This window comes from Corvus kubaryi, unplaced genomic scaffold (assembly GCF_017639235.1).
Source record: "Corvus kubaryi isolate FWS band 111438036 unplaced genomic scaffold, C.kubaryi_AGA036_p1.0 split3-73, whole genome shotgun sequence".
In the NCBI taxonomy this organism is placed as follows: domain Eukaryota; kingdom Metazoa; phylum Chordata; class Aves; order Passeriformes; family Corvidae; genus Corvus; species Corvus kubaryi.
This window is the reverse complement of record NW_024582091.1, coordinates 6,959,924-6,972,865: the sequence shown is the minus strand read 5'-3', so window position 1 is coordinate 6,972,865 and position 12,942 is coordinate 6,959,924. Positions and strand designations below refer to the sequence as shown.

Sequence of the window (12,942 nt, the reverse complement as noted above, 5' to 3'; positions counted from 1 at the left end):
ATGAGTGAAACCCTACCGTCTTTTTCAGCTCACTTACAGGGTAGAGTACCTTTTGTCACAGAGGGATATTATCAACTTCGGACGCAATCTCATTATTAAGTTTAAAGGCAATTTCAGATACGCCCACATGGAAGTTTAATGGGGCTTTTTCATGTTCTTCTTTCTCCCCTCCCTGTCAACTACTTAATTACTGTTACATGAAACCTCACTGCAGTGATTACACAAAGTGAAAAAGCCCTCAGTATCTCTAGTATTAGAATTGCACCTGTACCAGATAGAAGTCACATGTAAGCAACTATTTGATTTTTTTGGTTGATGGTGATCCTTCCACATAAGAGGTCTCTGGAAAGAAGGAAATGACAACCTGGAACACAGATATCTAATTTCTTTTCTACGAAAAAAGTCAGGTTTAAAGCGCATAATTGAACAGCATAGAAGAATTATACATTTATCAAAATAGGTATTTATACAATAAAACATTTCTATTCAAACTTTTGGGCCAAACTAGTTTCTAATGCTCTATTTAAATGACCAAAAAAAGTGTATGAGTGCAAAGGAAATTAACTGACTGTATGACATACAGACTTCTGTTGCAAAACTATGACTTTCTGTTTTGGCATGAGCATCATGAAACATTTGGTGAAAGGAAAAAAAATTATCTTCCAAGACCAGTAATAAATTCCTAAGACACACTGCCACACACACCTGTTGCCATGTGGCTTTTTGCAAAAGCCACACTGCTTGCTGGGCACCCAAATATGTTTGCTTTCACTAGCAGAGGTATGTTCCAAGCCTTCCCTTTTAACAGTTGAAATGTTATCTGGAATGAACAAGGGGGGTTCATCAAGTGAAAGACTCTTGCTACTTCTTCTCTGGCGAGGTTGGAGATTCTTATCATTTCTTTTTGGCTTGTTTTTTTCTTTATCATCCTCTTTCAGATGTTCTACAACAGGGGGATCTTTAGTCTCTCCCTCTTCCTTTGTGGAGCTATTTGCTTTTAGCCCAGTTGCAAGCTGGTGTTTGCTGGCTTGCTTCTGACCAGGATGTGAAACATGGCCTGACAATGAATGCACAGAGTGGTGGGTATCTTTAGAACTGCTTTGATGAGTAGGAGATTTCTCACTTGCTTTTTGAACTGATGACCTCTGGGCTTGCCCAGAAGCCTGCACTCGGGGTATTTTCTTCAGCTTTGTGTTGGTCTGCTTTTTTACAGTCACCCCAGAAACGCTACTCTTTGCTTTCAAACCCAGATCAGATTGTTTCTTCCTAATTTTAACTGGATTATTTGGATGCTGATGACTCTCTTGCTCATCCGCATTTCGCTTCAGATTTGCAGAAGAGGGACCGTGAAGGCCTGAAACAGCAACACCAGCTCTCGTTCTTGACCGCACCATTTCTTGTTGCACTGTACCCGACTTCTGCCGAGTACCTGCAGTCAGGTTTTGTTTATTCTGTACTACAGATTTACTATGCCGGGGTCTAACATTCTTTTCACATTTTGTTGAAATACCAATTTGTTTCTCATCATCCTGAAATTTTGATGCCTCTGGGCCTTTTACTTTAGCACTGCTCATCTGCTGCTGCACATTTTGGCTTGACTGGTCAACAACAGTGCTTTCTAAAATGCTATTTCCAGGGTCAGCAGAAGTAAATTCTTTGCTTTTCAAGTCTTTATTATCACAGTCTGTACTGTCCAATAGTTTCTCTGATGGAGCTACAGTTTTCTCCACTCCCTTGTCATCACCTCCAGCCTCTGTTACAAATTCCTTTACTGACAATGTATTTTCATCAGGAACTTCCACATTGTGGGAACCTAAACTGCAATCAACCCCCTCTTTCACAGAGCTGAAAGAAGTTGAAAAGGTCTCACAAATTTCATCTGTATTCATGCAAACACTAGATGAATCATTATCTTTTCCAGTTACTTCAATTTTATTATGCTCTTCTGTTTTCTTCTCTGATTCCTCTGCTTTATTACCAGTCTTTTCTTCTGAAGAATTTTCCAAGCCCATTGAATCAATCACATCACTTGTTTCATTTTTAACTGGAATCATTTCAGTATCTGCAGATACTGAACAAACAGACTCAGCACTCCCAGAATCAGTCTTTGTTGCAACCTCTGCTATTTCCTTTGTTTCCCCAGGAGAAGGAGAACAGGGTCCTGTTAAATTAGCACAACTTAACTCTTGGGATGTTTCTTCAACTTTTGCCTGCTCAGGGGTTTCAGACTTTATTTCTTTCACATCTTCAGGACCAGGCAGACATTTTGTCTTACTTTGAGATGCTGTTACTGCTGCTGCTGTTCCTTCTACCTGTCCTGACAGTCTTGTACTACGCCTAACCTCCCTAGGCTGCTCCGTTTTCAAGCGTGCAGCAACATCTGTCTCTTTAACTGGACTTCTGTCTTGTTTCTGTCCATTTTTTGGAGCAGATCCACTTTTTACAGAAGATTTCTTGGTATTAACAGGAGGAGCAACATTCGAACGCTTGGCTAGCGTGCTCTGCCGCAGACTCCGTACTGGTTCTAGGAAGGAAAAAAGAAAGTCTCTTAGCTATTCTGCTTCCTTCTCTTTGCAAATACAAGATTTACCTAGAATAAAACTGACTTACCCCAATTTAGCTTACTGGCTACAAAGAGAACTTAAAACTTACTTAAAAACCTCCCCAAAACTAAATTACTTTCATTTCCAATTTCAAACTGACATAGTTTGGATGTAAAATCTCATTATTCTAAAAGTTATGGAATTTCTAAATAGCATGAACAAAATGCAAGTGATGATAGAAAGACAATTAAAACCAACTCTACTTTTCTACCTCAAACAAAAATTGCACAAGCTATTTTGTGATTAGAAGTATAACTGAAGTTTAAAAGTGTTTTAGAGAACAGTCTACGAATCTGAGATCCAGTCACATTCTCACCTGATGACAACTTTTACATTTTCTAAATAAGCAACCATTCCAGTGCCTTTCTAAACAGCATAATCACCAGCTTTGTACCACAGGCTCTTATTTAAATTCTGATCTCTATATTAAGTAATTTTATCTTACTAACTCAAACTGCTCTACAGGGGGAAAAAAGCATAGCAGTAAATAATTCCACTTCCACAAGTTAGAAAACCCCTAGCTATAATCAATTAGTTACTACAAACAATGAAAATATTTTAATAAAATATTTATTAAGTATATTGAGATATTTAGATTAAAGATGTTCTGACTGCAATTATAATAACCTAATTTAAAACAAAAAGAGAATATGCAAATAAAAATTAATAGAATCAAAACTTTAATTGGAAATAGACATGCTAACCTAATATTCCAATGCTGTTTTGCAACTCCATCATCTTTCGTTGTTGAAGAACCACATTATTAATCTTTGGTAGGTAAAAGGATCAAAATCTGAAATATTAGTTTAATGACCATAAGCCATAAGGAAGACACTAAATACTTATTAAAGAGGAATTCTAACTGACTCATACCCTATGAATGCCAGGTGCTAGCTGCAGTGTATAAAAAAGGAAGTGTCTATATTGGAATTCACACAACCAAATTAAATTTATAATTTGTTGGGGGTGGGATTTTATAGATTGAATTGACCTCAAATGTGCAAACACAATCTACGATCACCTTGTGCCATTAAACGTGGTGATTTCCTTGGTGATGTGACTGATGCTTCTTCAGCACGGTTTCTCAAATTCCTATTAGGTAAAGCAAGCTCATCGTCATCAATGGTGTCATTACCACTCTCTTTAACTCCTTCTCCATCCATAGTATCATCAAGACCAATAACTGTAAAAAAAAAACAAACAAGAAAAAGCCTAAAACTTAAAATGGTCAAAAAGCGTTGGAGATATAATGCTGAGCAAGACGGGGGAAGAGACAATGAAAAATAAATAAATTGGCCATCTAAAATCAAACAACAGGGGAAAAAAATTAAGAAATGGAGGACAGAAAATTCCCATGTGAGGTAGTTTCAGCGTAGAAGCTATCACCCAAAGCTTAAAACTTCTGTAGATAGTCCTTACAGCTTGTTTGTGGACTCACATTTTTATTGGGGTTTTTTGCCACAGGAAGGTCCCCAGTCTTAGAGGATCAGCTGCCCCTCACTGTCCCTTCCCACCTAAGAAAAAGTGAAGAAAGGTAAACAGCAGAAAGAGCTGATCCAGAAACGCAGAGTTCAAAAATCACAGTTTTCTCACAGAATACCATTTTAAAACTCTCAGCCCCACCCATACCACATATCTGCATCTTTAATGCCTTTTAGGAAGAGCTTTAGGTGCAACAACCAGTAACCTCCCAGGAGAGTCGGGGAACATTGTCTTTGGTGAATTCCTACCCTCCACTAACCTGAGAAAGATCCCAGAGGCTGCTCTTGAAAACAGGTTTCCTAAGAGGCAGTCAGGTCACTATACCAGCCATTCTCCTCACTTGCTCTAAGTTAGGTTCTTGCAGTGGTAGGCTCTCCTATCCAAAGTTCCTATGTGTGAATCCTGGTCCCCATGGGATGCAAAATTTGTGAGACCAAGCCAAACACCCAAGTGATTTTACAAAACACATAGGAAGGTCTGACAAATATACCAGAGGTTCCAAATAATCAAGTATGCCTGTTTTTCACTATTAAGACACCTACCTTGAAGAATTTTTAAGAAAAATTCACACAACACATATAAGATAGCTACAAATTTCTAAGAATTGCTTACTTATAATGGATATAAATAAATACATCAATCACAGAAGTCAAAAAAGCAAGAAGTTAAATTAAAAATTGTTGGAATTTTTAGACCAGCTCAGAAAATCTGTCAATTCCTGGTCCTTTTCAAGTCTGATATTACTGCAACTTAAAAAAAAAAAAACAATGCCCTTGTGAAGGCACTACGATAAACAGCATACTTTTAAAATAACAAAAATTGGAAGCTGTAAAACACTGCTGAAGCCAAAGACTGACAGTAACCAAGTCTATCAATCTACAATCACCTGCCACGAAGAATTAAAAAAATAAAGTAACCAAGCAAGCTGTTAGAAGTTCAAATATTAGAAAGTTTTTTATTGGCCTCTTAAGGAAGGCTGATCATGGCACCAGGCAATCAGCATTCTGAACCTCTGTAATCAGATGGCTGCCAGGAGCTGAAAGCTTGGACTTGCTTAAGCTAACAATCTATGGTCATTCATTTTATTTTAACCGTAATTTTTAGTTACTGCATGGTACACATCAGTTACAAGGAAAAGTGTTTGTGGAAATTACCGTGCACTTCCACTTTCCAATCCACAGGACCACCTTTACATCTGTGTGTGTTTACAAACATACAGATATCATACACAAGGTGCATGAGGTTGATAAAGTTGGTCTTACTCCACTCAAGAGTGTTCCTTAATCACTTATTTGCTATAAGCTACATAGTGGACACACTGGCAAAAAAAAATGACATTGTAACTGCCCTATTAGACATTATTTTCCCTTTAAATATCTAATACCGGCCACGGTCCAAGATGGAAACCTGAATGAGATGGACCCTCACCCTAACTCCAGCTGCCCAATCTCGTGTTCTCAAAGATTATATCCTCCCAGCAGCTCTGCACTTTGGTATTTGTGTTTTCATAGTGTTCCTACAAAACACGAAATTGGTTTTTGGGAACAGACTGTGACAAAAGAGACTCCTTTCAGATCCACTTCTGCTCCTTCTGTGTAGAACTAAACTACTAAGCTATTGAAGACAACATGAAAAATAACAACTACTAGGACAGCTTCTGAAACAACTCTGGAGTATATTTAAGGGCTGACATTAGAGCCTTGGGCTTTACAATGTTCTTGCTCAAGTTAATGAATTTTTACACTCTCCTTTATTAATAACAGAAGGGACACACTCAGTTTGAAATATTAGAATTAAAGTATTTTCATACTTACAAGACTCTGTGCTGTAGCTTTAATTTTACAGAGGAATTTGAAGCACAGAATCTTGCTAATTTCAAACCACCTGAGCTACAACTCAGCTAGTACAGACAGCCTCATGAGGCCCCCGATGAGGAGCATTCCACACACAGACCCTGCTGGGAAGAGAGAAAGTGGCAGAGAACAGCAATAGATACAAAGAAGACTAGGAAAATAAATTATGAAGGAGAAGTGGAGGTAAAGAAACAACCTTAGGAAAAGTAAACCAACAAAAGCAAAATCAGAAAGAACTAAACAAAAAGAGATCATCTTAGTAACAAATATCTAAAGATTATCTCAGCAATAAGTATAGAAATTAGAAAAATAAAATAGGAAAAAATAAAAAAGGAAAAAATAAAGAAAAAACATATCTGAATAGGAAGAATTGTACACCAGTGTACAATTGAACAGACTGCAAATAAGAAAAATGTGAGTCACATTCAACATATTTATACTTGAAAAGGCACCACTGACCTTCACCTTACTATTTTGAGTTTCTCCATTACTTATAAAGTATCTAAATTTCCAAACAACTGTGTTGTACTACTGACTCATTTTTATATATGTTATACCGTAACAGAATAACATACAGTAAAAACAGTCTACTTGCAAATTTAAAGCAATGTTTTCCCTATGCTAAAACAAAACCATGACCATTTTTTAATTCTTCAGCAATGTAAAACTGAAGAAAATAAGCCTTACTTTCTGGTGAAAGAGGAGGTAAGGAGAAGAAAACACCCCTAAATACATCATCAAAAACTGTGACATTTATAAATCTTTATAAATGTAAGACCTCCCTTGATTATTTTCAGCCACAACTAAGACAGAAATACTCAGTTTCTTGACACACTGACCAAGGTTAGTTTCAAGTGTAGAAGTAAATTTCTTTCCTGTAGATGTTAGCCCTGGATTTCTTTTGCTTAGGTAAGCACATCGAACAGAACATCACTGTTGTTCCTGCTTTGCACTGTTGTAAAATGCTATGTCCAGCTGAATCACACTAAGGGCAGGGATGTGCAAGTCCACAGCAATTTCCATATAAGCATCACAGATTATATGGAAATGGCTGAACATTTCAGAATTTCTACTATGTTATATGTGAATAACAACATAAAGACATAACATTATGCTTCAATGAAAAGAACAGTTACATTCTAAAGCAGTAACTAACACACCTAGGTAAGCCTGCAGAAGAGCCAATAAACTCCAGTGAAGCAACAAAACATATATAGCGATATTTTGTCAGTAAGTCTCAAGATTGTAAACGAAGATGGTATACTTTCTATGAAAAACCTTTCCCTTATTGACATTTGTGATGCATATATTCAAGAAACAGGATTAAAAATACTTTTTGTTAAAAAAATATGTATTTTTAAGAGAAATTGCATGACTGATGACATAACTTACATAAGTAAACATCAAATTCCAACTGTTTTACTAAAGTTTGCCTGTAACCCCCTGAACTGAGAATTGGCCTGCAAGTACCTTGAGCTGGCTCCCCAGTGCAAAAAAGAATCATAGTAAGTAACATGAAATATTAACTAAACATTTGCTCCCTTTCTCCATTAATGTCTGTGTTGTAAAGAGGTATTTTTACAGTCTTTAGAATAAAGACATATGAAAATCAACTAGGATTAATAAATTTAATACAGCATGTATCTTGACAGAGGACCGCATACCCATTTTATTATAAAGATGGAGCTACATCACAAGCCTACTGATTTGTGGTTCTTTAGTGACACAAGCCCGTTACTCTGGAAATAAGGAGCAGTAAAGCACAAATTTCAACAACAAAGTAAAAACACTGCACCAAACCAAGTACTTTAATGTAAATTAATTACTTTTATTAAGAAGGGAGTCTTCACATATTTACAAATCATAGAGCTAATCTAAATTGCTTTGCAAATCAGTACAGATCCAATCTCTCTCCACCCATGAAACTCATCCAAAGGCATAAATAACTAAATACTTCAGGAGGACCTAAGCTGGGGAACACAGGTATTTTGCCACCTACAAACAGAAAAAGGCACAAAATAAGCATTCTCCAGATTCTCAATACCAATACAGTAAAATTAAATTTTATACAGAAAAGTTACTGGTCATAAAACACTGTGTAGCTGTTCACATGGACAGCTCGGAGGAAGGAAGGCAATAAAGAGGTAAGAACAACTGAAGACCAAATTTTGGGCTGGAATCTCAAAGTTACATTCCAAATTACTTCAAATGTAGGAAGAAAAATACATGTACATTTGGCTTTAGTGAAAAGAGGCTGAAATGCCTAATACAGCCAGACATCACACTAGCTAAAGAAACGAGTATTTGTAGTCAGAAAAATTGGTTTGACTCCAAAGATTCAGTAGGTGATCATGATTTTAGCAGAGGTAATGCTGCTTTTAACAACACTCATGAAAACACAGGCTAAAATCAGGAAAAGCAGATGGTACTTGATGGAAACACCCAGAAGCAATCCAGAGGGACAGGAAAAAAAGGGCAATTAAAAACATGTACCTAACACATTTGTATATTCTTACAGCATCAGTCTTCATCATTTATAGTAAGTACCTGATCTAATAAACATACCCATAAACTAAATTAGTTAAAAGTTTGATTTTAATATGAAATCTAGAAATGTCTCCAGATGATATGCAATTATAATTCCATTCCCTGTATTATAAGTATAATAAATCAAACTACCCCAGTAAATGACATCCTGAAAAGCTACAGAGTTTGTGATAGCTAAGAAGTAGCAATTTAGTATGAATTTTAAGTTGCTTAGCTCACTGGCATGTGACCAGTATGACCTGCTGTGCTCGCAGGTGGATAAGCTTCCAGCATGTCTTCCAGCAAGAACAGAACAAAACAGAAAACCTATCACCAGGGTACCATTCAAGGTTGAAATAAGTGTGTTGCTCTTTGAGTTAGGTCATATTCTAAACTTCAGAGTTTCCACTTCTCATCAATGAATTGTTCAATAAGGTAAAAAAAAAAAATCAACACAACCCCAAGAGCATGCTTCCACACCCACTCACACCACTCAAACATTTAAGATGGCCAAGAGCTGCTCTACACAATCTAATTTTCTGCATTGGCCATGCACAGATTGGAAGAACAGCCACCTGGATCAAACTGACGAAAAGAAGCAGAGAGGCACCTAAAACATGACCTGGGGCACTTCTAATTGCTCCATGAATTTAGATTTCATTTATTTCTCCAAAGTTTGATTTTGTCAAATTCTGTCCTTTAACTGGCAAGGAGAACAATTGTATCAATTTCTACTATCAACATGAGGTCTTTCTGCTAATACCTACTTCAGGACAGGAAGAGCCCTCCATAACTGCAAACTTCCTATGAGCTGCAGTGAGTAAGATGTGGATAGTTTGCACCTTGATTCAGAGAGGTAACAGAACTTCTTAACTGCGTTGTAAGACCAGCAATATCCTCAGTCTAGGTTCATAAACCAGCAACCTAACTACATCTTTATAGTTTAGCAATCACCCTACACAAACACATTTTATAAGGATTTCAGCATAATTTGACCTCTACCCTATCCAGCCCGTGAGAGTTGTGAGAGTCATTGAGTTACGTCTACATGTGCTCAAAGCCATAACCAGGATCACCTGCAAAGAATCTTGTTCTCTTCTCTAAATATGTAATCATTCAATCAAAGCTAAAAAGATAACCCCATTCTATTACTCTAACCCCATTCTATTACTCTAACCCCATTCTATTACTCAGTGGCAATTACAGAGCAAGCTCAGCAAGTTTGGTCTGCTCTGTCTTTGGTCTTTGTTTGACCAACAGCGTCACCTAACTAAAGAAACCATCTAAATCCTGCAGTCTGGATTCAGGCCAAGAGATAAACAAACATGAGACTGCTTTATTGGTACTGATATAGTTCTGCCTATCAATAGATAGGCAACAAACATCTACTGTCATACTCCTTCTATTTGTCATGTATCAGTACTGCTGACTGAGACACTTGGAACAAGACATGGACGTGGTGAAGCAAGTCCACAGGAGGCCACAAAAATGACTGGAGGGCTGGAGCACCCGTCCTTTGAAGAAAGGCTGGGAGAGTTGGGGTTGTTTGGCCTGGAGAATAGGGGGACACCTCATTGCAGCCTTTTAATACTTAGAAGGGGCTTATAAGAAAAACATGAATAGACTTTTTAGTATGGCCTGTAGCGACACAGAGAAGGGTAATGGTTTTAAACTAGAATCAGACTGGATGTAAGGAAGAACTTTTTTATAATGAGGGTGGTGAAACACTGGAAGAGGTTGCCCAGAGAGGAGGTAGATATCACACCCCTGGAAACCTTCAAGGTCGGATTGGACAGGGCTCTGAGCAACCTGGTCTAGTTGAACATGTCCCTGCTTATTGCAGAGAGGCTGGACTATATGACCTTTAGAGGCACCTTGCAAACCACATCATTCTATGATTCTATGCTACTATTCTCCCCAAGACATGTAGTTGTAATTCAACTTACCAAACCTGCATTTTCTGGATGGATGTGTCTATCTATGTGTTTTCCTATAGGCATGCACTTGAACTGTTTAAAGGACATACAATCAATTGCTACCAGCATCCATCACATACAGTCAGGTATCAGGTAACTCACCATAAAAAGAGCTTAGTATTAATAAAAAGCTTAGTTCTTGATGAATGATGTGCAGTATAAACCCTAAAGCTGAGCAAAACATATTGATGAGTAACCATTTTGGATCAGGCCTGTAAAAACCCTCAACAAAAACTAACACCCGTGCAGCAATAAGAAAAAGAGCAGGAAACAAACCCACACTCAAAATCTACTGCAGCAGGAAAAAAACCCAAATTTTTTTTTTGGCTTGATAGGTTGCTTTTTCCTTGCCTTAATCAATATAATCTTTGATTTACAGTTTTCCATGATGTAATACCACCTAATTTAGTGAAGGTGAGAATTTAGTCTGTTAGTAAAATATATATTATATAAGGAAATTATCAAGATTTTCAGAAACAGTTCATAACACTTAACTAAAAAAAAAATTAAACATTGATATAATCATGTAACTGCATTAATCTACAACACTTCTCAGTAATGAGCCTAAAAATTGTATTTTTTAAACTTCCAGTCAAATAAAGAACACTACTACGAACAGAGTATATTTTTGTCTCTTGCATCAAATTCAGTGTAATTATTCCAAATATTCATAAATATTAATAATTTCAGGGATTGGATCATCCTTTTTTTTATCTTCTAAACTTCTGAGATTATTTATATTCAAAACTTCGCTCTAAATTGTTTTCAAATCAGGTATTTCGAAGAGTAAAAAAAGAATTTTATTATCATTCCAGGGTCTTGAAGCCAACCAAAGCAAAGCACCCAGAATTCGGAATCAGCTCAGTACCAGAAGGCCTAGCACTAACAGAATAACCCTGGCATCAGAGCAGTAATTTGTCCAACTCTCCTGCTCCTACTGCTAATCCAGAAATACAGTATTTTTTTAAGCCAACCAGAGACTTCAGTGATCAAGCACAGTATCTAAACAAATCTTGACTTTCATTGGGAATAATTGAGAGACAAAGCCTAAGCTATTTCTGATCCACATAAGGAACCTTCCTCTACTGTTCCACTACAAAATTAAAAAGACCTGCTCGTGCTTACAAAGGGCAGCAAGGCAACAGAGATCCCAGTTTATTATTTCTACATTATGAAAAAGGGTTGGTACTCAAGTTAAACTGTATTTTAAATTGTAATCTTAAAAAATTGTAAGATTTACCTGTAGAACAAGGCATCTGGAAATTGGGGTCATTGCTATCCAAAACAGGCAAACAGAACTGGGCACTTGCAGATCCTAGCATAGGATCCTTATCGCTGAGCATGTTCTTCAGCGAATCCTCTAAGACATTTTGACTTGCACTAAAATCCTCACAGACTTCATTCTCCAGGTTGGATTCTAGAAATAGGGCATCATCTAAGTGTTCAGTAGGAATTAAATGGTTAAATGTATCAACTATATCCATGAAGACTCCTGTGTGTCTTTCAGCCCTATAGAAAGACAAGAAAAATACCATAAGAAAATAAGCTACAAATTGTAAAACACCTAAGACACCAGCAAATTTTTTGGCTGTTGTGCTTTATAAAGAATGCTTAAGGTATTTTAGAATTTTAAAAACTAAAAAATGCTTGTGGCTTAGTAAGGCCCTCTGCATAACTAAAAATCAACTCCCTAATTATTTTTAAAAGAAATTCCATGCTAGGTTAATATAATCTACTCTATCAGCACCTGAGTGCTTCTACACACACTTCTACAGAGTGTGTATAACAAAGGTAACTGAACTCCTTTCTAAAATTTGTTTAAACCTTGACCAACCCAAGGGGGTAGGACACCAGAGGAAGAGGATATCAAGAACAAGTGAACCTGGATAGCTGCACTGTGAGCATGACTCTTCTTTTTAAATGTAAAAATGTGAGGTCAGCTTCCACTAACAAAAGTGGAGCTGAAAAGGTTCCAGAGCCTGCCATACTACTACTACCAATACTACTGAGAAGAACTATATTTCTGTTCAAAGAGCAACCACCAAGTACTTCATATCAAGCTAGTATTTTTAGACAGCAAGGTTTCATTGCTATTATTTTTCACCTATCAGTACAGTCAAAAAATTACAGAAATTTTATATGAAAATCTGATCTCAATCAAGTACATGAGAATTCTGAGCTGGACCCTTTTGGAAACTTCAGTTTTGAAGAAGTTTAGGTGCCCTTCTAGAAGTCTACCTAACTAATTGTATTCAAAGATGAATTCTTTATTTTCTAGATCTTCTTTCCAATGCAACAGAAGTGCAACTACTGCTGCAGAGACTTAACTAATAAGAATGTATAACTAAACAACAGAATGGAAAAAGTGTCAGCAAAACACTTTGCTTTAGCATATACTCAACGTGGAGAGAGATAACTATAAAAAATATGATCTTACAGGTAAGGAAAAAGGAGCAGTGCTGGACTGCCTGGCTTAATTTGGCATACTGGATAGTCTGAAAG

General features: G+C 36.9%; 1 protein-coding gene across 2 annotated transcripts in view; it reads right to left on the bottom strand.

Annotated features, from left to right (window-relative positions):
* The window catches only part of PHF3 (PHD finger protein 3), a 40,090-nt gene extending 28,136 nt beyond the window's left edge, over nt 1-11,954 (bottom strand). Inside the window, exons 1-4 of one of the 2 annotated variants that reach the window (XM_042016812.1) lie at nt 11,681-11,952; nt 4,042-4,117; nt 3,625-3,786; nt 706-2,524 (exon numbers count right to left, since the gene is read on the bottom strand). In XM_042016812.1, coding sequence (XP_041872746.1) covers nt 706-2,524; nt 3,625-3,766 — 1,961 coding nt within the window. In that variant the 5' untranslated portion in view covers nt 3,767-3,786; nt 4,042-4,117; nt 11,681-11,952. Of the gene's footprint in view, nt 1-705; nt 2,525-3,624; nt 3,787-4,041; nt 4,118-11,680 lie in introns of both variants that reach the window. The other variant, XM_042016811.1, reaches the window with a different exon arrangement.
* Between the last annotated feature and the right edge of the window lie 988 nt (nt 11,955-12,942).